This window comes from Mizuhopecten yessoensis, unplaced genomic scaffold (assembly GCF_002113885.1).
Source record: "Mizuhopecten yessoensis strain PY_sf001 unplaced genomic scaffold, ASM211388v2 scaffold8745, whole genome shotgun sequence".
In the NCBI taxonomy this organism is placed as follows: Eukaryota; Metazoa; Mollusca; class Bivalvia; order Pectinida; family Pectinidae; genus Mizuhopecten; species Mizuhopecten yessoensis.
The window spans coordinates 1,534,062-1,559,551 of record NW_018407700.1 but is presented as its reverse complement, the minus strand read 5'-3'; the positions used below and the strand labels follow the sequence as shown (position 1 = coordinate 1,559,551).

The window sequence follows — 25,490 nt, the reverse complement described above, 5'->3', positions numbered from 1 at the left end:
AAATATATATAAGTTTTCCACTTCGTTTTAACAAACCCATAGAATAACGGTCTTTGACATATTAAGTATCAAACTCGAGACCGAGATGTCTCAGGAATGCACCACTAGGATGGATGTTTATATTTGATTTTCGCAATTCAAAATTGTTTTCATCTACATCAAAATTCTAACTATGTTATACTTAATATGAAATATCAAACAAAAAATGCTTATTGATATTGTTTATTTACAGATATGTTTTCAATACATTTGTGATCTCACTCACAACCTACACATTGGCATATAATAATAATAATAGTAATAATAATAATAATTCGAGGTTCTTATATACCGCTTTATAACAACCTAGTTCGTAGGTCGTCTCAAAGCGATTCACAAATTATTATCCGTGGTTATAGGGCCTTTGCAACCAGCCAATATCTTTCTCAACTCCATGGGGAGCATACAGCCGGTGCTGTCATTTCGGCGATCACAGCTAGCATTCTACAGTTCTAGCACTGCCCAACCACGTACTCATTTACAGCTGAGTAGACTGGAACAAGCGGAGTAATGTATCTTGCTCAAAGATACAACACAGTGCGTGCCGTGACTTGAACCCGCAACCCTTCGGTCACGAACCCGGCGTCCTACCACTAGACTACCGTGCCTCCATATCATCATCATCAGCAGCAGCAGCAGCAGCAGCATCGCCGTTGTCCTTGTCATCAATGCTGTCTAATGTGTGCATTTTCATAGGCCAATTCATAAATATACAAACATTGCTAACCAACCTATTAAATACATATGTGTAAACATACACATGTGCTTTACATTTTCGTTCGCTAATTCATACATGCATCCAAGTCACACAACCCATTTACAAATTAATACAAATGATTTCCCTGAATCTCTCATGCGTTAATATACCAGAACCTTTGATAATTACATATCCGGTGTATTTTTTAATGTCATAACCTTATCACGTATTTCCCTATTAATATGGGCGTTGGAGACATCACTTTTGATACTCACTAATTACTTTATCTAGTCCTTTCTAATTCTACCTGCTATATACAAAATGGTATGGCGAAATGATTCCGAACTTCTCTGTCTGATGAATCAGCTAAATATTATAATACATTGCCTATTTGTTACCGCTTATACATAATTAGTGTTGCTTGATAGACCTGACGGCAGTAATATATATAAAGATGTGATCAGGTTACACTACAGTACTATACATAAAGACATGACCCAGTTACACTACAGATATATACATAAAGATGTGACCCAGTTACACTACAGTAATATATATAAAGATGTGACCCAGTTACACTACAGTTATTTATATAAAAATGTGACCAAGTCACACTACAGTACTATACATAAAGATGTGACCCAGTTACACTACAGTTATATGTATAAATATGTGACCCAGTTACACTACAGTTATATATATAAAGACATGACCCAGTTACACTACAGTTATTTATATATAAATATGACCCAGTTACAATACAGTACTATACATAAAAACATGACCCAGTTACACAACAGCAATTTATATAAAGATTTGTAATTAAACGACCCAGTTAGACTGCAGTAAGATATATAAAGATGTGACGAAGTTACACTACAGTAATATATATAAAGATGTTACCAAGTAACACTACAGTAATATATATAAAGACATGACCCAGTTACACCATAGTACTATTTATAAAGACACGACCCAGTTACACTACAGAACTATATATAAAGACATGACCCTGTTACACTACAGTAATATAATAAAGATGTGACATAGTTGCAATACAATTCTATACATAAAACGTGACCTTCAAAGAAAGAACAGTGTTATGGGAAAGCAAACTAATATCCTATCAACCATTAAGTACCAACAAATTGGAATATCTTGCAATATAGAGTACGACAAAATTAGTGTTTGAGATTTATTAATTTTGTTGGTGACTTTGATAGGGGTCTGAATATCTGTTTGGAATGTTAAAGTGGGGAGTGGAGAGAGATAGTTGTGACGTGCTGTGACGTACTATTTTACGAAGCTTTGTTGTGACGTCATCAATCATTGCTATTTAATGACGTCATTGGCTTTTCGACGCAGAAAGCTTATATTTCAGTTCTTCCGTTTCGTATATTGTTTAAAAGAACTAATCATTATTCTGTTTATTTGATTTATGTAACCAAACCTTCTCTTGTGACTGGTAAAATGTAAAAGGTGAGTATGTAAATCAATACATAAATAAAATTTCGTTTTCCAAATGCTTTCCTTTATATATCAAGCATTAAAGTAAATAGACGAAGAGTAGAATGTTTTAATAAAGAACTTGAACTTGATTATAATTGAATATATCTAGCTCCGTTAAACAAGTAGAATCTAAGAACTTATATCAATAAACTTTCTAAACATCACTATCATTATTCTCTACAGTACATGATGTAAATGATAGAAGAGCAGGTATGCTCCCCCATCCATTTTTTTAGCTGGGCTAGAGCCCGATCTAACGCAAGTGTCACTACAGAAGTACCAGCGGTCAGTTCGTTCCATTTTGACAGTTGCTGTGTAATGACCACCTGCCATACTTCCGTAATGGTTGACAACACCATACAACTCATAGGAGTATCTTGTCTTGTTTGAAGTGGACTTTGTATTTTTCTGAAAACGAAACAGTGAGAAATAAAGGTGATTAGTGTTAAATGATTCAAATATCGTTAAGACGTAAGTATTACTGAAGTGTAAGTGACAGACATATTACATCAAATGAATATGATATATATCTCTTAATAGTATGTTGCTAAATCATCACCCAGAAAGTGTAAGATAGTGCAATCGAACATATAAACTCCTTCAAACAGAAAACAAAGGGCTGATGTTTCTTGTATCGCTAATTTATCTATACTAGGAGGACAACAAGAAGCTGATGTTTCTTGTATCGCTAATTTATATATACTAGGAAGACAACAAGAGGCTGATATTTCTTGTATAGCTAATTTATCTATACTAGGAGGACAAAAAGAGACTGATGTTTCTTGTATCGCTAATTTATATATACTAGGAAGACAACAAGAGGCTGATATTTCTTGTATCGCTAATTTATCTATACTTGGAGGACAACAAGAGGCTGATGTTTCTTGTATCGCTAATTTATCTATACTTGGAGGACAACAAGAGGCTGATGTTTCTTGTATCGCTAATTTATATATACTAGGAAGACAACAAGAGGCTGATATTTCTTGTATCGCTAATTTATCTACACTAGGAGGACAACAAGAGGCTGATGTTTCTTGTATCGCTAATTTATATATACTAGGAGGACAAAAAGAGGCTGATGTTTCTTGTATCGCTAATTTATCTATACTAGGAAGACAACAAGAGGCTGATATTTCTTGTATAGCTAATTTATCTATACTAGGAGGACAACAAGAAGCTGATGTTTCTTGTATCGCTAATTTATCTACACTAGGAGGACAACAAGAGGCTGATGTTTCTTGTATCGCTAATTTATATATACTAGGAGGACAACAAGAGGCTGATGTTTCTTGTATCGCTAATTTATATATACTAGGAGGACAACAAGAGACTGATGTTTCTTGTATAGCTAATTTATCTACACTAGGAGGACAACAAGAGGCTGATGTTTCTTGTATCGCTAATTTAACTATACTAGGAGGACAACAAGAGAATACCGAAGTGTTAACAAAACTATAATTCGAGCTCAAACTCTAAAACACCCCAGCAAGGTTCATACTAATTAAGCTAAGATTAACATGGATACCTTTGCGAAACTACAGGGAGAGTAAGACCAGGTGTTCTCCCATATTTGCCCGTGAAAGACAGGTATTGACCCGTGACAAGATAAACCTTACTCGCACCTCAGACAGAGATATCCCACGTCATACCCCATGCTAGATTTTTCTATCTCGATCGTCGATGTCAAAGTATTCATCCGCGCGTTAACTGCTTGAAATTGACAATTTGCATTATAAATGTTCTGTTTTGTTGTTACATATGTAGTTTTGATGTTGTTATATATTTGATGTTGTAGATAAAATATAATCTACACTGTGAAATACGTTGTAATCCATGTAAGGACAGACAACATTTTTACCCGGAAGCGTTGAAATGTAGCTTAAGTAGTGAAGAGGTCATTATCATTTGATGCCCAACGAAGGATACTTTTAGTTTTTAGCAAAATTTGATAGTTCTTTCGAACTAAAGGTGCGAGAAAAAAAATCAATTACCTGTAATTGAGCAAGATCGGGTTCTCTCAGTCTCGGGCTAAGATTCTGTAACATCCCAACCGAGGCGTAAGAATCTTAACCCTCGACTGAGATAACCTGATCTCACTCAGTTACAGGTAATATATTTTGCTAGTCTTTCCCGAGGCTTATTTTTATTGTGATTCTCTAAAATGAACAAATGAACAAAACACCTTCAGGTATGTTTTAAATAATAACTACAAGGTAACATTTTACGAACCCCAGATTCCTCTATTTTCTCTAGGTCAAAATGAATCTTTTCTTCAAAACTGATCCTTGTGGTTTTTTTCCGTATAATCGTCCCATGGGATTCCATGTGCTTGAAATATACAAACATGCAAAGCTATCATCATCGCCGAAATATTGATTATGACAGATTAATATCAGTCTTTGTGTGCTTATTTATTTTCTGTCGTGTTGTAGTTCTGCGTAATGTGATTTTATATGTCTATATCACATAACTGACCGATTTTACTATGTCTTACGGCCATGTCATAAATATGGTACTACAAATGTGTAACTAACCCTAAAGGTGCTGCGATTTGTCAAAATCATGGGAACATATGCCTACGCCACCACAGGTACTACTTTTATTTATACAACATGATACATTTACTGTTATTTTTGCTTTTGTAATTAATTATAAATAAAACGAGTATACTATGATTGGAGTACTTTGGTTTAAATCATATAGATACAGCTAATAACACATAAATATGTTAATGGGTCGAAATCTATGACAAGAAAAGCTAAATTAGAAGTTAAAATTGTCAAAACAATACCTTTGGGAATTCGCTCATGTTCGTTTCAGAAATGTATTGAGGAACCATATCCATCTACCCACAGTTTATTATGCATCACTTAAGCTCTTTATACACCAACAGACAACAGGTTAACCACCGCAATGTGAAATCATTTTTGAACTTGAATTTTACTAACATGGTTCTTTTATAATGCAAGAATAATTCAGAAGAAAATAAGTCATTCGAGGTATGAGGAAAGAAAACACCTTTGAAAAATCGTATTTTAAGTAGAAAGTCAAACAAATTCAACATTTTACGGCATCATATGGCAATTTTGTCTATTTAAGAACTGACTCATCAGTGTACTAAAAACAAAAACGTTTGTTTAGAATTATTTTTCAAATTCATTGTCCTTTTTTGCGAAAATCAAGTCACGGATTAATGTTTAAGGTAGGTAGGTTTTAATATATAAATAAAAGAAAGTAATATCATTATATTTTTTTTCAAATATGATCTCGATGCTTCTTATAGCCGTTTAAATTCATAAAATTTCTTTAGAAGGTGTATATCTTTCATTCTACATTATTGAGTTCGTGATCTAAATGCCTACTTACCTCTTCAAATCGGCCCATTTGTAGGACTAATACTTCGGGAAGTTTTGTGAAAACAAACTTCTTGGATGTAACTGTGTCTACACCAAGAGTAAATGGATAATCAACAAAACATTATTACTTTGCTTTGAAATTAAAACATGATTGAATGCACACAATATCGAATTTGCTATAAAATACGTTTTTACCAAAATTAATTAATGAAAAAAAAAAAAAAAAATGTATTTGGGATGTTTTGTAACGTGAAATCATTTAAATGAGCATCCAAATGTACTATAAATATTTTAAATATGTTGAAGAATTTACACAATTTTTTTCCTGATATATCATTTACAGGAAAGTATAAAACTGGGAATCAAAATATAAGAGCGACAAAAAAGGAAATATATACCAGCTTTAGTTTCATGGCACTCTCGACAACAAAGGAGGTTGTCAGGGAAATGTTCCTCCTCGCAGTATGCATTAATGCAATCATCCAACGTCTAAAAAAGACACGTTGATGGAATATTGAGTTTTGAAATGGTAACTGGCAAATTAGTTCATTACTAAAAATATACAATCTAAACTGTTGTTTCTTTCAAATTATTATCGCATGACGATTTTAACATTTATCTAATAATGTACATTCTGGAAAATTTAATTGATACACATGTCACATTGCGATTAGTAAGTACCGTCGCACCTTTATATAATTATAACGACACAAACATTTAGCTGCTAGTATGTTCAGTTTGAAAAGTTTGTCCTGGTAGCAAATGTGTAATCGAAATGTCTTACATGTGTGTTATTAATTGGCATCAGTAGACTGTAAAAGAGTTGTTCGCCTGAATACTCCACCTGTGTAAATTAAAGCTAGGACATGAATACAATAATAGATTTTTTTTTTTAATTTCTTTTACGGTATATAGATTTAGAAAACCAACACGCCTTTTAGAAATTTAAATGAAATTTATTTCCTCCAGTGTCAAATTTAATGGATAGCTTTACTTTTTTTCCTTCTGCTTAACATACTTTTGGCTGAACTTTTTTCTGAAAAATTGCTTACTCACGTGTTTGCACGTGTTGTACGTGAAACGACTCGTCATCTTGCCACTAAACAGTCGGCATGTATCTACAACTTACAATAATGCAAAACGAAATATTTACATAGCTATTGTCATTTATAACAATATTCGGCGAATGGTTAACTTAAGAGTAATACCAACACAATCTACACACCAACCTGGATTATTACCATACTACACCCATATGAATTTCCTTAATTGGAGAAAATCAGAAAAGATTTATACTAAAACATTACAAGGTACACAACAATTTTAAACTCTCTTCCTTTGTGTCATCGACCTTCGGCTTTTGTGCCACCGTAATTTAAGTTCCACTTCATTATGCCTATTTTAACACTGGTAGATAAAATTTCATTGAATACTACTGATTGTTTTTGGGTTCAACCATTGGCTTTATATCTTATACTTCATGTGTTGTTTCCCTAAATAATTTAAGTGGAGAAATACATATATCTAAGAATGTTAAAACACAAAGTCGGAACATAATATCAATACGAAAAGACAATTGGAACCTCCGGTACATATTTTTTTATATTTTTTATTGAGAACCTCAACATAAAGTCAAAGTAAAGCATTGTACTATAGGGGCATTTCCGCTGATTCAAATTCCGCCTGAAATTATTTCTAAGCTGGTATAATTTGATTCCGAATGTAACTGAACTATGTCTGTTTGATTCGGCGGGTTTATTACATTCCAGATGTTTTTATTTACTGCATGTTGGTACCCGTTGGAAGCAATGGCTGAAAATAAGTGGTGGTCTTTCAAACCTTTATGAAGTAACTACAAATATTTTGACTTTAAGGCATATTTCAGCTGAGGATATCTTTAAAATATAATACATTTGGCCATAAATAAAATTACATTTGCAATCGAATGTAAATTACTCTAAATAATTAAATCTAACATAAGATTTGTTATTGAAACATTGGTTTGCAGTTTCATATTCTCACTTTTTAAGTACAAATGTTTAAGTTTGATTACCTGAATCGTTGTTTACACAGTCAAGTAGGGAAAGAAGAAATGCATGACTGTCATTCTGGTGTCCCAAAACGAATGAGTCGTCCCTAAAATGAAGTAAACTAATTTATAAAATGAACTTTGACTCATTATTTTTATCATTTACTTAAAACAATTGCTCATTCACGTCTACAATATATCCTCTGAAAAAGGCAAATTTTCCTATAAATTCAATTTCAAACCTGAAACGTTCTGAATTGTTTTGTAAGCACATCATTGATATTGTATTATTTACGGATTATATGTGCATCATATTGACAATAAAGAACACAACAATACCTATTGAAAACATAACGGAGCAAACAACGGACGTTTTGACTGTTGACTTGACCGTCGTCTGTATTCAGTTCGTCCACAATTGCTTTTAAAAGGGATGCACTCCTTGTGGGCTGTAATGATAACCACATGAGATAATACAACACAAAAATGTAATTTCAACTGAACTAATACAGAAAATTAACGCATGACAAGAAAACATTTCTTGATAAGATCCGGACAGGACGGTTGGTGCTCCAGAAATGTAGCCTTTACCTGTACATGTGACAGCTGTCTGTCAAATCGAGTAAATCACGGAGGTTACAATTTTCTAAGACAATGTGAACAAATCGTTAATGATAGAACACAGTGAAATCTCGTAGTTGATATTTCTTCAATGGTCTTAGAACAGGCTCTAGAGTAGCATTTAAACTGCGACAGATTACCAGGTAGAAGAGGCTGAAATTACATTACGAAGGATGAGAGAGAAGCATTATATGTCGTTACGTTTGTCATAGAGTTCAGTATTAAAGTGGTTACTGAAACAAATGTAATTTTCATGTTTTATTCTAAGTGTTCTCAGAATAATATGAAACCTTCTGTACAATAAACTCTTATAACTCTTTTCAGATGATATTCTTTTTCTCAACTTACGTTTCCTCCTAAACATTTACTTAGCTGAGGCGTTTTTCCGAGGACCTGTAGATAAAGAGGGAAATGGTACATGATTTAAACAGGTTTATCACTATCCTTATTTCATAAGACCTTGAAGCAAATTGTTCTTTATTGTTTTGTATCACTTAAGTTGTCGTCTTATTTTAAGGAAACTGACGAAATACCAAATAAATAAAAACACTATTATTGTTATTTCTCAGTAAAAACAACGGGGGGAAAAAATGACAAAATTGGCGAATATCTTCTTCTGCACATTTCTTAATGTCAGTATAGAGCGATTCGTTGAAATCAATTAATCGTAAAGACTTCCTTTTGATTCAACCTTACTGATGAGAAATGAAAGTGGAAAAAGTGCTCTTACATATGTACAAGGCATACGCACACATGAGTCATTTCAATGATATTTTACAGAACAGATCAAATTTATTGTCAAAAAATAAATTTGTATTTTAAAATAGAAGAAGGGACCAAATGCCAAATTAAACACTGCTCAAATGGATTTATTGAAATAACGAAAAATAACAGCTTTTCTCATAGTCATTTTCTCTACACAGATTTGGTAGGCCCCTATGAATGACCAGTTCGCCATAAACTTTTGTTTCCATCATTATTTTCATACCATCAAATTGCCATCAAATGATCATTATAATTACCAAATTAGGCAAAACATGTTCAAAGCTTCAAAATATGTTATTTAACTATGAATGAAATGCATTAACTTATACTTTATTCCGGATACAAAGAGGATTTGACATCTTTTAGCCAACTTTCCCTATTCGGACGCTACCCTTAGGCTCAATAAATGGGTACATATTTGAGTTTTTTAGGCATCTAACCTGCAATACCATCATCATAGTTCTAACTGAGTTTGAATAATTTTAATGGGTGTTAGGTTGAAACTATATTAGCGATAGTTATGTCAGTGCTTAGCTATGAAAGCTTCCTGAACATTTTATTGCGTTTTTAATGCATAAACATTACCTGGAGGACACTGTTCGCATAACAAGTGTTTCCGAGGTTTGCAATACCCTGCAATATAATAAATGAACTTATATCAGTATCTATAACTTTTATCGTAATTTATATAAGAACTGTATTTTTTATTTGAAGACAATTTATAAATTTCACAGAAAAAAACACCATATAGTTCTGATGAAACATCTCCTGAAACATGCACGAAGTAATTTTGATAAGCTTATTATAAAACGATAAGTTTCAAAAGTCTTAGAACATCTTACATTTATTCATTCATAACAAAATAGCACACTAACCGTTCTGTGAATTCTGCTTTTGTCGCCAGATCGTTCCTCTATTAATTAAACATACATTAATATGTTAATTTGACTGATTCGCTTATCATTACATAGACACTCTCCCGTTTTCAATCAGAAGATATATTCAGTACTTCGATATCCGATGAATACAAAACTCTGATGGTGATAAGCTATATTGACCCTAAAGTTAAAGATTTTATACTGGTATTTTTACCCAAGATCGGTCTAAATTCGAAACGTACTATGATTGGGTTGAAATGTCCTCACAATTTACAATGTTGATTAGCATCTCAATAACAAAACGAAAAAAAAGATATACCTTTGTTTTGACTCAAAGATGTTCTTTTGGGCGAGTATATGTTCAAGGATTCGGCTACTTCTGACTGCAAACAGAATAATAACAGGGATTAATCATTACCATTTTTGTTAAGGTTTGTTGAATTTCAAACATGAACCGTTAGAAGCACAGCAGCATATGGTTACGTCAGCATTGTATGTTTTTGATCAAGTGGCGAATTTACTGTTTGTTATAAGTCTTCGAAGCTCTGGAGTTGATAGAATTTTGTGTTTGATCGAAAAGATTTTTCTTAATTAATAGTTTGTTCTCTCACTGCTTTTGGTCCCGTATGCTGGTGTTGAAAAGGAACTCCTTCATTATGTTCATCGTGATGTTTTCGTTTGTTTCCGTGGCCTTGTCCATCAATCTTTCCGCCCTGCGTCTCTTTTGTCTGTGACATGAACAACAAGTTAAGGCTTATAATGTATTATCAATGTAGTCGCAGTAAAAATATAATGGCGGATATCTCGTTTAATAGGTATTATTCCCGATGTTTGTATTAAGGTATATGATACATATGCACATATGGTAACGATAGTAAATTCACGTACAATAGCAGAAACAGTTTGGTATTTGGCATTTCAGTTACTGAATCACTTCGAATACTGCAGATTACTTGCCCTTTAGTCTTATATCTACACAAGCTCTTTGGTACGTCTGCGCGTTGTTTACATAAAGACAGAATGGTACATTATTCATAGAATATTAACAGACATATTCCATAATATTAGGAGGTATTGCTTCATTGAGTTTTCGTAAAAAACAACAGTTCAGTGGGTCAGGTATCTTTAAGGATCCTTAACCATTAACGGAAGATAACCTACCCTTAACTTCCGCTTGGATTTAACTGTAGTAGAGTTGGAGCGATAGTATAACATTCTGAATATAGGATTTCGATCTCCTGATTTGTTTTGTACTAAGAACACTGTTGTTGATCATATTTAATGTATAAGTCCCGCGTGGTATCATGTTTTTTTCGGACATGGTTCATCAATGTTATAGTCATACTGGAAAACAACCTGTTTCAAATTCCTTGTCACAGTTTTTGACAGTGGTTCGGGAGTCCTTAACGTAAAATTAATTTCTAAATTCTTAAAATGAAATTATGGTCTATCCATGGTGTGATTTCGAAGCATTTATCGACCATACTAAATGCTACGAAATCACATTTCATTTTACGCTCATTTATTTACCTTGGTCATGCTGAGCTCATTTTCACTACCAGCTGTGTTACCAGGCTTTTTATCTGAAAATTAAAAACACATTAAAGGGACAATTTATTGAAGTAAGTTTTATTCATAACTTTGTCACAAAACTCTTCATGATGATATAGTTTGATACTAACTATGAACAATTAATGGCGAGAAATTGACAAGAGACAATGTTTTCTTGGCGTTTTTAATCCGCAATAGAGAAATCCTTAACTGTACAACCGTACGTTTTAGCGGCAGCTGTCGGTGAATTTCTAGCTAACAAAAATGTCTTTGCAGTCGAGGAGAGAAGGTAACTTCTCGCTTTATTCGCCTAGCCTCTCTAAATGGAAGTATATACATCTATTTTGAATCAAAAGCATCTCCCAACAGCATCTAAAACATCGTTATAAGTAAGTGATCTATTTTACGTTTAAACCTTTTGATATCGTAATTTCTGCGGTTTGAAATTCTCCCTGTGGCACCCTCTCAATGCGTGCATGCTCTAATTGAACCTGTGTGTCCTTATTCAAATCCAAATGTGCAAATTCAAGAATGAGTTATGTGTGAACTCAGACTCGTATAAATGCCACTCTGTTGTCGGTCGAGAGCGTAGTGATGTACATGTTTGCTTCGTAGCTATTTTGATCACCGGCTTTCCCAAAAGATGAAACTGACCACACTGGACGTTGGCTTCATGTCATGTCTATATCAACTACGTAATCTTTCGTTAGGAAATACATATTTTCGGTATCGCCTTGATTTTCAGGTAATCAAAAAAAACTACTTCACTAAATTGTCCCATTAAAAAATTATCAGTGACCCTAAGTTTCAAGACCTTGGCAAAGGTATTCTCATTTGAACCAAATTGTTCTGAATTGAAAAAATACTATAACTTTGACAAAATGTAATCAAACATGAAATTGGTGGAAAACAAATTGTTGTACCTGTATTTCGTGACGAATACCTACTTGTCTGCATGTTAATGTTCCGGGATTCGGCTTCTGTTGACTGCAAAAAGCAGCATAACGTTTGGTTTAAGTTTCATTTCCAACCTAGTCAGCATTTTATGTTTTTATCAAGTGGTGTCACTATAGCCTTCTTTTCTTTGTAAGGAATTTGCTTTGCAACCGGTATCTATCTTTTCTGGGATGTTTTTATCGATTACAAAATATATGTGAATGGGTCGGATTTAACTGTATTGTTTCTATCCTTGGCTGCTGCTCTGCTATCTGTTTTCGGATGATTGTAAAGTAATTTTACATTGATCGATTGCTTTTTCATTGTGTTTGGTTCAGAAAGTGATCTTCTTACTTAACATTGCGTATTCAGCCATTCCCGTTATTGTTTGTACATGTCTTTTATGAATAAACTAAATGCTACGAGATAAGACTTCATCTTACCTTGCCCATGGTGAGGTCTTTTTCTCTATTGCCAGCTGTGTTACCACTGTTCTTGTTTTGGAAGCTGGATTCGTGCTCTGAAAAATTAAACATACACTAATCTGCAAATTTGAAACAATTTGCTCATTACTATATAGAAACTGTCCCATGATCAACGAGAAGACATTTCTAGTACTTAGATTTGTACTGGTACAGACACACTATTCAAAACCGGATGGTGACTAAGGTGTCGACAGTGACCCTAAAGTTCAAGACTTTTACAAAAGTAATTTGCTTACCCAATATCGGTCTAAATTGTAAACATACTATGATTGTGTCGAACTGTAACCACAAGAGAAAAGGGTGTTTACCATTTCGAAAACAAAACGAATTTTTTGAAATTGTTTTACCTGTGTTTTTTGTAGAGTATGTGCTTGTTTGTAAGTTACTTTTCTCGGATTCGACCTCTTCTAACTGCAAACACAACATAAATCAGAAGTCATATCTATTGTAGTATGAACTTTAATTTCGAACACAAAGCATAGGAATGTAGTAATATGAACTATAATATTATAATATGGCTAAAAATCAGCATTCTATGTTTTGATTTGCATGAGGTTCTGTATTTCGTTTCTCTTGGAATCTTTATCAATTAAGAAATAAATGGTGATCGTGTAAGATTTTACTTTTTTTAAATTTATAACCCTTGACGTAATATGCTATTGTAATATTGACGCATCAGAAATATAACTACGTTCTGATCAAGTGGTGTCACTATAGTATCTTTTCTTTATAATTAATTTGCCTTGTATTCTTTTTTCATATTTTCTAGGCGATTTTTTTCAATTACGGAGGAAAAAAATAGCCGGATGATTTGAAGCTTAATCACAAACCTTCGATGCTTTCGAGTTGCTCGTTGTTTGTGGTTGCATGCAAAGTTTTTCTACATCAATCGTTTGCTCTCTGAATGCTTTTGGTTCCGTTCTTTGTTCATTCCGATCATTGTTTCCGCTCTGAGTTTCTTGTGTCTGTGACACGGACAACATTTTATGGCATATATTGTATTAACAGTACAGTCGTATGTATAATGGCAGACAATGTTTTTCTTATCTCGACAAAAGATCCATGGTTGGTGTGCATCGTTGTATAAATGTTGATATTGAAGTAGCAATCAATATTAAAAAAAACACTTTTACTTGTTGGAAGATGCAAGCATTGATTAATATGGATAGGATGGTGATTTTTTCTTAATAAGGAAACAGACGAATTCTCTGAAAATAGGCGGTACTGCATAATTATAGATTTGAAACCTCTATACCTCTTTTTTCAACATATCATTTATTCATTAAGCTACAACTGGCTTGCTGGAAGGTGGTAGGTCACCACAAATTCCAATCCCTGTGATGTTTTAGACAACAATAAAATATCTGCATTGAGAGATATAAATTGAATAAATTTTTGATTTTAGCTACTCAAATAAACAAAAGCAAATTTAAATTTAATGACGTCTGAATTAAGACATGTCAATGTGCTTTTGTAAACAAACTGAGTGCTATGAAATGACGCTTTATCTGAAGTTCATTTTTATACCTTGATCTCGTGGAGCTCAATATCGGTGTTAGTACAGAGGTTACCACTCTTTTTCTCATGGTCGCCGGACTCTTTCGCTGAATAAACAAAACAAAAAATAATAATTTAAAGCTGTAAATTAACAATTATTCGTCATTAGGAAATACATACTGTCTGTATATCAATGGGAAGACATTGTCAGGACCTTATTGGAAATAATTGAAGAAAAAAACAAAGGCCGGATGCTAACAAAGGTGTCATATTTTACCATTAATTTTCAAGAAGTTTGAACAAGTTATTTCTTTTTGACCCTTAACGTTGACAATATGCCGTCACAGGATAAATATGTGTGTACCATCTCAATAACAAAATAAAAAAATAAAAATGTTGTACCTGTATTTTGTGTCGAATTTATACTTGTTTGCCACTTCATTTTTCTTGAATCGGCTTCTTCCGACTGCAAACACAACGTATAGAGGGTATATACATACTTATTTTGGTTAAAAGTTTCGTTTCCAACCTTAAATATTAATCGTAATAACATTAGATCAGCATTGTACTTATGATCAAATAGTGTCACTTTATCCTCTTTTATTTTTCTATATTTTGTCTTGTAATCGCAGTCTAACTTACTTTTTTTCTTGGAATTTTGTCTATTACACAATAGAGGTTGATCTTACTGTTTTGTTACCAACCTCCGATGTTCTGGAGATTCTAGCTGTTTGTGGATGATTATAAAGTATTGCTTCATTAATCGACTGCTTTATCAGTTTTTGTTCCATTTGCTGGTGTTGAAGAGAAGGACCTTCTTTGTTTATATCATGTATTCGACTGTTTCTGTGGTCGTTCTCATGAATCTTTCCGCTCTGCGTCTCTTTTGTCTGTGAAATGCACAACATGCAATCACATATATATGCAGTGCAGTCGAATCTTTAAAATATTATAATGGTAGATGATGGTTTTTTTTTAAATATCCTGTTATATCAATTTTGTATTAGAGATGTTGGTATTTTTGCATATGACATATATATTGATAGGACGGTTAAAACACGTAAATAAATAAAAATTAAGAATATACTCCCTCGTCAGAGGAACCACACATTGTTTACAGAAAGATAAAACAGTGAGCTTGCCAAAAAAAATACGGTCACCGTAAATTTCTCCCATGATATGTAAAATTTGGAAGCCGGTATTAAATATTGGTATTTCGATATGTCAGTGGAATATGTTGAACTGCAGTTATCAAAATGATACATAGCAAACTAAATTAAGTATGAACAAAGACGATGAGGCTTATTCCTTCATGAATATAGTTCGTGGATAAGATGCCATGTCAATCTCTTTTGTAAAAAATATGAAATGCTACGACATTACGAATTATTAGGGAGGAATGTTGCTGAATAGTAGACAAAAATCTCTTTATTGGAAAATCACACTCCGCGTGTATTAGTTCGATAAAGAGAGCAAATCCTAACTGATATCAACCGATGAACCTTATTGATACATTGATACCATTACAATGACAGTGTTGTTCCAATCACGTCAAGTATAAACCAAGTACTGATTCATATCCTTTCATGCAATTCCAACGCAAGCGTATACATAAAATCATACATTCGAGAAGAGTATTAAAAATAATCATATACATATGTTTAAGTTAACTTACAGTTGTAACTGTTTCTTTTATTAAATGACGATGTGGTTCATCTTCAGCGGCTGTTGCTGTGCTTCCATTTTCTCTCGCAGTATATTTTGGAGGTTTATCTTGCTTTTGCTGCTTGTCCTCAGCATATATATCTTTACATATGCCATACTTGCTTTTTTCAGAAATATTTTTAATATTCAGATGTCGAGTTCTGTTTTCGGTGAATCCTTCTTTGGTGCTTCGATAATTGGTCTTAACTTCTGGTGCTTTTCCTTTTGTATTGCAGGTATTTATGTTGTCGACGCTTTTCCTAACATAAGGCTTTCCGGATGATAAAGCCGTATGAAAAAACTCACCAGTGGAACAATGCGTTGTGCTGTGGTTATTTGTCGACCTTTTTGAAGAATTGCCTGCTTTACCAATGTCGATCTAGAAGAAAATCCAACAGAAAATTCATCAACATGGACAGAGTTAACGATTTGGTAACGTTAACTTTCAGCAATAGTAGTTCATTACCCTTTCCACCTTTCCTTTCTCACAAACAAACAAATAAACAATTACTAAATAGTTAAAATGCAAGTCTTAATGCTTGGTTGCGGTCCACAATTTTGCCAAGATATTACTTAGGTAGATAAATCCATCACATTAAAACAATATTATGTTTCTGCTAGAAGATTACATAAATTAAATTGATTTATTATACGGTTATCGTTAAACACCGGTAGTGAAATAATTCAAACCAAGTTAGGCACGGCAGAGCTGATAACGTTTTGTTCCCTTGATGTTGTAGTCTTTGGGACATTAGGCGATTTAACTCGAGTAGACAACGAAGTGTCATTTACTTCAGATTGGCTGTCAAAGGGGAAACACTGGAATATAAACAAAGTCATTATGTAATTCAAGCTATTTGTTCAAAATGGAAACATAAGCAAGCATACGATTTCTTTGACGACTGCGCATATGATATTATCTGCATCATACATTTTCATTGAAGTAAAAATTCAGCATTAAGGGAAAAATGCTACAAATGTTTTGTTATTTTTCTAATAAAAAGATTTGTGTCGCTTCCCAAAATTACAACCTCAAACATTAAAAGACGTAATAAAGAAAGGTAATTTCAAAACCATCGACAATCTTTTCCCTGACGTTGTTTGCCGCTTACTCACTGACTTAACTGTGACTACGGTTGCTGGTTTTGGACTTGAAGGACTCTGCTTCCATTCACCTCCCTGTTTACAGGAAACAAAGTAAATGCACTTAAAACTTCACCTTAGATTCATTCTTGTAGTTTAAATTAAGATAAATACAAACTACTTAAACTCGTTATGCAAGCACCAAGAAAAAGGATAGAGAAAAAGGCCTGGAAAAAAGTTGTGGACCCCATTGGAGACTAACGGCATACCACGTTTAGCCGATCTGATTCAAAATAGCCAGCTGAAATTATACGATAACCCCACATTCCGATACCATGAGGATGCGTTTTCCTCGAATAAAATACAAATATTTCAAAGGTTCCTTGAAATTCGTTTATCATCTTTAGAACTAGATATATCACGACAGAAAATATGTTTTATTTTCCCTTCCGATTCATATATAATGACACAGTAAAAAATACTATGTTTAACTTTTTTTTGTATCGACTTACTCAAGTTTGTAAAGGTATATATGCGTTCTTTCTCTGTATCTCTAACGATTACTCAACATTACATATGTTCTTCATAATTTTTCCTATTTATTCCTTCCTTATGCAGAAGAGGAGGATTAAAGCTATGATTGAGTACGAACAATATTATGATACAATATCCAATTTTGAGGTTAATCTGTCTAATGTTTCGTTGGCGATCATTACACTTTCCATGATACAGGACACCACATGTGGGGAACAAGCAACACCTATTCCACACGTATGTGGATATTTTTTATCTATTTATTTTCGGCATATGTCTTCTCCTGCCGCTCTATTGTTACATGTGTATAGACACTATGCTTTTACTCATTTTCCATTAACAAGATAACATTGTATTCACTAAGCTGGTTTCGTGTGAAAATTGTATAATGACTTTCGCATATTTCGCGTTTGCAACCGATTTATGAAACAATCGATAATACGTGACATTTTCAACGATAGTGTTTGCTTAAAGATGAGCACCTGCCGATGTTTGGTCATATTTCAAGAATGGAAAAAGGAAAGAGTTTTGGTTAACTTTATCTAGAATCATAGACGTTCTAAACAGTACATAAATACACAAAAGTTGAGTGCCCGAATAAATATACACAAGTGTGCAATTAGCTTTAGCCTGCAGAAACTCATTTCACTCACCACACTATTGATGTGGAAATTTGATTAACGTAAATGTAACCGTTAGTAATATTTTTTGTGGCAAGTCAAAGCGCAATAACATAACACTCTACTTTTTAGTTACGTGTAATACAACGGGATGTTTAAATTAAAATGAAATGTACTAAAGTCCGTTAAGATTTTTTTTCTCTGTAGCTGAGTATACTTGATAATAACGACATTCAACTACAGAACGTTCATTTTGTGATTTTTGAGCAAGATTTTAACATAAAATAACATATTCTTAAGCCATTTAGCTAAAGGATATCTATCGAACTGGAACGCATATTAATTATATAAAACTGTCAGAATAAAAATTATTATCCTCTCAGTTTCTGTTAATGTCTTTTCCTGTCGACTTCGTTTTCCAGTATTGTTCATGTGAGTTGACGCCATGGCAGTTCCACCTCATTTTACTATACAGTAAATTTTATCAGTCAATTATGCATACTACATAAAGCATATACCATCAAATGTTACATCTGTAAGGGAATTAAGCATACAAATAAGAATGATTACCTCACATGGATGTAGGTAGATATTTTTAGTTTGCAGCTTTTCGTCAAATGAGTCTAGTTTTATGTCTACTCGACCGAGTGACTTATCAGGCTTTCTAAAAAATTTCTTGGATGTTTTGGTAGTCCAGACACACAGCGATACAGTGGTTTTTGGACAATCTCTTTCAATCTTTGTCTGTAAAAACAAAGGTTAAACATTAACAGGAATACTGGAAGGCTAAATATTAACACATGTCTCCTACTATCAACGACACTTTGTCTTGCCATGATACAACCATTTTAATAATATGATTTTAATATTTGAATCTTCAATTTTTCACCTCCACACTAACATTAGTTTCAGGGCATAGTCATGAATCCAGACAAGTATCTTTATTGGCCCGACAAGCTTTGTAATTCTTAAACATGTTATCCCTTTCTTCAGAGTGATCTGCGTCACATTTCTCTTTTTATGGAACAAGTTCCTTGCCAAGAAATTAAGTCATTTAAAGATCATAGGCCGAATAAGCAATGTGACTACTGGAAATTTGACCCCTTGTAGTGAACTTGGAAATATAATATACATTATTACCTTGAGTTGACCTCTAAACTTTATACAATTTACTACATCTGTTCTCTGCTTTGCTGTTACAACCTTTCCAACTTGTTTTTCATTTTGAAATATCTTCAACTGGACCCATCTGGAATGTTATTATATTTAAAATGAAATGACAAATTTACAAACTCATAGTACGTCACGCCTGACTATAAAGACAACCTAAGGGGTGGTTGGAGGGGGAGGGGGTCATTAAGGGGTGAGCGGGAGAGGTCTTAAACCGTAGATTGTAACTTTTTGTCCATTGTTTTTGCTCAAAATAATACACTTGTAAATCGGAAGTCAATAATTATGTTTAGAAGACATTATTTGTAAGACCTTTCAGAGTATAACGTGCATATATTGAATCTTTACAATTTTGCCTCCTTTTGTCCACGGACACTATCATTGGTTTATTTTAGTATGTTTAATAGGTAAGATTTACAATTATTATACGCTTAATCTTATTTTTGATTTCTGATAAATAATGCATATTTGATTATTTTAAGAATATTTGACAACAATAAAGTGATCGAACATACGTTAGAGAATCGTTTAATCGTATTTTGCTTGAATGAATTTGCCTGGTTTTACTATATCGAACAGATCATCCAAAAATACGTCTGTAATATGCATACATTGACCTATCTGATATGTGTTTATTAATGTAAATACAAGTAATAACCTTATATTTTGTTGAGTTTTAAGGGGATTTGAAGTGGAGCACCAGGAAAGTTTTTCACACGTGACAAACCCAAAAAATAAGAAGGCAATTCCTTTAAAATAAGAAGGAGTATTTATAATTAATATAGTTTGGTATGGAACTGAACACTTATCGTACGTACACATCGCGAAATTGCACTGCAGGCGAGACACGAGGTAGTGTCCAACGGATGTCTTCCATCTTGACAAGTCTTTTTTTATGACTAGCACTCAATGACAAATATCCAAGATCCGGGTCCTGCCTTGCTTCCTGTGATATATCAAGTAATTCGAGGAAATAATGTATACCGATTTACATATGCCTTACGTTTCCAGCGGACAGTATGTATATGAATAAGTGTTTTGGCAATGTTGTTATGGTCCTATAACACACAATGCTATTGATGACAAACGTATTAAAGCCCGGTAGGGCTTTATTTATATTTGTCAGCAATAGAAATGTGTGTGATAGGACATAACAATATTTGCTAAATTATTCATTATCTATCTTTACATTTTGATAGAGTAATGTGGCGCTTTATTAAGTTAAGCAAACTAAGTCTTGACAACAATGAAATCGATGACTTCACCATAGAGATTTACGACGCTACAATAGCAAATGATGTTATAGTCTCACAACAACATTTGCCTTCTCAATGTATTGCAATGGAAGGATGCAGAGTAAATGTAAATATTGCATTGTAAAATGAAGATGTTATAATGAATAAGTGTAAGTCAGACCTAGCTAAATTCTACTACCATTATTTAGTTTAAACTGTATTTATTTCTGGTAATATTCAATACATTATATTTTCAATATATAATCAACAACGATTCGGAAACAAGTACTAAGTACTTATACAATGTCCGTTCCATTATTTATGAGGTACACAGTTTTGAAAGCATGCATTGACACTTAATAGTGTCAAAGTCAAACAAAGTCAATAAGGCACTTCTAAAATTTGTATGTGAAAATTTCACAAATTTTCTTGAAAGCGTTATTAATACGCCAAAGTTTCACCGTCTAAAAAACATACGTATTATCAGCGGGTATGTGTCCAAACAAAGACAAATACATTTTTGCAAGCTTACTAGTCAGTCTTACCGTGTGTGTTTTGTTCTCAAAACCGCATTGCATGTCCTCAGTCAGGTTAATGCCATTACTCATGTCAGACCTCTCGTCTTTAGAAAATACGATCAAATGTGTATCATCAGCTGATTTTTGTTTTTACCACAATGACGATGAAAGAAAGACGGATATTATAAATAAATCTAATTCATGTCTACAAAATTACTAGTAAAAATTGGTATCTTCATAAGCTTACGACGAGAATAACTTATGTCAATTTACACATTATATGTACGGTAATCCAACCATTTGATAGTATAGAACATCATTTCGAAAGAATAAATATGTTTTGTTTTTATTTGTAATTTTCGTCCTATTAACAGCTATAGTCATGAAATAAAACAGAAAACGTATATACATGTAGACTAAACTTCAACTGATAAAGGATTCTCTGCCTAAAAAGTCTGAAAAGATATGTACAAGAAATAGCCTGGGAATGTATAAGATGATGTATCTCTCCGATTTATTATTTATTTTCTTTAAGCTTATTTAATCATAGTTCCTGTATTTTAAATATATACAAGCATAAATAGAGGGTGAGCAATGTGAGATGTAAGATATATTTGTGTCAAACTCAGGGACATAATATTATCATGGAATTGTGTAACAACGACGCACTGTAGGGATGTAATGACACAGAGACTACAATTGTAAGTTAAAGGGGAAGGGGACTGACCCCGAGGCTAAACATAGTACCGTGGTTGTCTTGACGGCTTTATGCCTAGCAAAATATACATGTAGTTTTATCCTGAGAATATCGCCCGTTCCAAGTTAGGATTCAGGAAATAAGTCTCTGGGATGTGGCTGCGTGATAGGGCAAATCATGATAGCACGAACGTGTTGGTCTCCTTGTTATATAGTGAGGTCTGGATCCATTGAAGTAGTACAACAGTTCGTCCTTTATTCCTCAGTAGAGGTCCAGCGTATCCAGGAATCACACTAACTTTAATTTATATTTCAACTTTTACCATTTTTACAGAAAACAGAAAATCCCCAAATTTAGATTTTTGGCCCCTTTCCTCGTCATGCTCAAATCTACATTTAGTTAAATCAAGCTCATACTGAATGGTTTTCATATTTTAATAGTTAGCATGTAGTTCCCCGCTTGATCCTCTGTCCCGAAGGTGGTGTGAGTGCGGGTAGGGATACACTTTATATTCAAATAAAATTGTAATTCTAATAAAAAAAATGGTTAGTGTATTTAATATATCCCCTTTGGATCTATCTTCTCTGCTCAAAGGGCCAAATTCTTCGTTTACACGTATAATGTCCCTTTTACTCCAATGTCTTCCAGGACAAATAAATTAAATCCCGTTTCCCGTACTCATCCTCGCCCCCGTGGCCAAATTTTCCCTGTTTGCCTCGAGGAACCCCTTTACCAAAGTTAATCAAAGTCGCTCTGGACGAGTAGCATTTTATATGGCGGACAGACGAACGGATGAACAGGCGCTACGACGTAAACCAGGTGAACAAAAAATAATGATAGTTATGCACTCATTCAACTCATTTCCTTATATCTGCTAAATGACAATTTACTTCGTAATGTAGCTGTCAAAAACCACCAGACAAAGAAAATATAACACTTTATAAAATAATCTAAACAAGAATTTCTTGGCAATTTACCTTTCACACAAAACAATTTTGTGATGTCTTCTTGCTTCTTCCTTTTTCCGTTTAGGCATACCTGATTTGAGTCTCCATCACATTGCCAAGCCTCGAAAAATAAAATTTGTTAAGAGATTTGTTGGAAAAGAATTATCCCGTTATGGAAACAGCAACAAATAATTATAATTGATTAATTTTGATATGTCATAAAAAACATTGTTTTCGATATCAAATGAACACGATCGGACGGTTATTGCTACCAGTCTTTTGTAATATATATAACATTAAAAACTCTGTTACCGTTTCCGGTCTGGTTCTGAAAAGACGCGTATCTCCAATCTTTGTTTCTATAAGGAAATTGCATTATTAAATATAAATAACATTGACAGTGAAACGATTTCAAAACAATCGAAGAAATGTAAAAATTTACAAGCAAGCGAGGTAAATATGTTAACTTTTCTTAACGTAAAGCTGTAGCCAATAACTAAGTCTCTATCTAAAACAAAAAAATATTGTATTCAAAAGTTAGTGACAAAAATATTAGCTTTGTATTTGTATAAGAGAAAGTCGTGAAAAAGATTTAATTTATTATACAGTAGTCTTTAGCGAAAAGATAATTATGTCTTGATATGGATGATAATTTGATCGAAAAAACATAAAACCCTCATCAGTTGCTGTAAATTGTCATACATACTGATTTAATATATATTTACTACAATGTTTTATATGGACAAAAGTTTTTTTTAATATTTATAAGTTTATGATAATTTTAACTTTATAGTATATTTCTGAATGATTCTAAATTCTATGAATATGTAACACTGTATTTAATAGACAATAGGATATCATGGAAACAGATCAAAAGATTAATTTCCTTTGAATTGGATATGAGTTAAAATATTAAATTACATATAAACAAATATAGATCGATAGTAAGAATAAATATTCATAAATCATATCGTACCAGAAGTTGTAAGCTTCTCATCGAACATGTTTGATGTCCTCCCGGTATTTATAGTGTTGCCATACCCTTTCATCGTCCGGTCTGATGACGAGAAAATCATATTTCACAGAAAATTACTTTTAATTTGCTCTTAAGTTTTCCTTATATTTATACCGATATTTCCCCAAATTAAAATTAATTGGATGAGAGAAATTCTGCTCTACTGCATTAATAAAACCATTCCATTGTTATAAACAACAAATTATATGGCATCAATGTAACATGTTTACCACTGTGTAGTCTTTGTCAGTCAATCCATTCTCCTTGTTGGTGGTTGGAACATTTTGTAGAGAACTTTAAAGTATTATTTTTTAAGTACTCAACTTGTCCTTACCTTCTGGTGTGCCTCTGCTGACTTTGCGTATTTTCGGCGCCATGTTACACCATTTAACACATCCCACTCGAAGTGAAGAAAAAATATCAACATTGAATTATTATTGGTAATGTGTATTCAGTACAAATATGATAAAGAGGTTTTAAAATAGCATAATGCTACTGAATAGTGTGCGAAAATAGAACATTGCAAATAACATATTTATTCAAATATGGAAACAAAGACAACACAATTATCACATTACATTAGACTATTTTTGATATATTTTTGAACTCATATTGCATAAAATAAAAGGTACAGTACAGAAAAATGTGTTTCATTTTTACCATCAATAATATAAGGTATTAGTTCTAAGGGCTTTACGGTCACCTGTAATATTGTTTTCATTGTTGAGACATGGATTGGAGATAATTGTGCGAACAAAGATATATTATTTGTCATATCACAAAACCAATGAAACACATACAAAAATAACATTTCAAAAGATAATTTTTATATTAAAAATGTTATAACCCTTTTTACTCGCTATATAGAGTTTGCAGGATTTACCCTGAAGGCCAAATATACAAGTTATAATAAGGACTACATATGCCTATATGATCATGCTTAATAATATGCCCCCACGCTAACACGAGTTTACAACACAATGACGTAGAAATTTCGAAATAATGCATTACATATCATACACAGCTATCACATATGTATTTACTATCGCTGACTGGTATAACATATAGGTATTGGCTGTCACACATAGGTATCACATGTATGTATTTACTATCGCAGAATGATACTGTATTTGCAATATGTTTCACATGCAGGTATTGCAAAGGTATTACATAAGTAATTTCGAGATGATCAGTCGAAAGTTTGATTTAGAATCTCCAAACTTCGAGTTAGTTACACGACAAAAAAAAGTGGGTTTTTTTCTTCTCGGTCTTTGAGTCTTACAAGGTAACCTTACAATACCATTAAATCCTCGTGAACAGTACACGTCAAATGGCCAACATTACATCGTTTGATGCTCTGCCTTTGAGTTGTGTCCCTGGTAGTAAAACAAATACCCGGTTTTGTTATAACTCATGTGATCTACTAATCATATGCATTTACTGGTAATCATTAAGGAATAATGAATTGCGGGATTGTTCATGAGCGTAGCAAATTCATAGCTTACCTCCTCTCTGTAGGCTCAAATAAGGACACTATCCCTTCTTCTTACTTAGGTTTCGCGGAACGTACTTTCGTTTTGTTACTCGCGGTTTAGGAAAAC

At 33.2% G+C, this 25,490-nt stretch overlaps 1 protein-coding gene across 8 annotated transcripts; it reads right to left on the bottom strand.

The window, feature by feature from the left end:
- Positions 1 to 650: 650 nt before the first annotated feature.
- On the bottom strand, positions 651 to 25,483 carry LOC110456413 (ubiquitin carboxyl-terminal hydrolase 8-like). 8 transcript variants are annotated; one of them, XM_021507159.1, is made up of 34 exons: positions 25,395 to 25,413; positions 25,185 to 25,265; positions 24,224 to 24,289; positions 23,851 to 23,931; positions 23,187 to 23,233; positions 22,905 to 22,995; positions 21,258 to 21,334; positions 20,296 to 20,423; positions 19,448 to 19,556; positions 18,878 to 19,051; positions 17,187 to 17,249; positions 16,761 to 16,889; positions 16,042 to 16,449; positions 15,056 to 15,256; positions 14,769 to 14,832; positions 14,397 to 14,473; positions 13,700 to 13,834; positions 13,217 to 13,280; positions 12,828 to 12,904; positions 12,372 to 12,435; positions 11,428 to 11,480; positions 10,509 to 10,625; positions 10,217 to 10,280; positions 9,895 to 9,932; positions 9,605 to 9,652; positions 8,603 to 8,647; positions 7,973 to 8,082; positions 7,658 to 7,740; positions 6,661 to 6,728; positions 6,389 to 6,448; positions 6,003 to 6,093; positions 5,615 to 5,691; positions 4,478 to 4,576; positions 651 to 2,653 (listed from the first exon to the last, which is right to left on the bottom strand). In XM_021507159.1, exons 3-34 carry the CDS (start codon positions 24,264 to 24,266, stop codon positions 2,423 to 2,425), a joined length of 3,216 nt encoding a protein of 1,071 aa, XP_021362834.1. In that variant the 5' UTR covers positions 24,267 to 24,289; positions 25,185 to 25,265; positions 25,395 to 25,413; the 3' UTR covers positions 651 to 2,422. The 8 variants fall into 8 exon arrangements, with proteins under 8 accessions (XP_021362834.1, XP_021362833.1, XP_021362832.1 ...); XM_021507158.1 differs by having other exon boundaries at positions 25,190 to 25,265; positions 25,395 to 25,407; XM_021507157.1 differs by lacking the exon at positions 25,185 to 25,265 and having other exon boundaries at positions 25,395 to 25,483.
- Between the last annotated feature and the right edge of the window lie 7 nt (positions 25,484 to 25,490).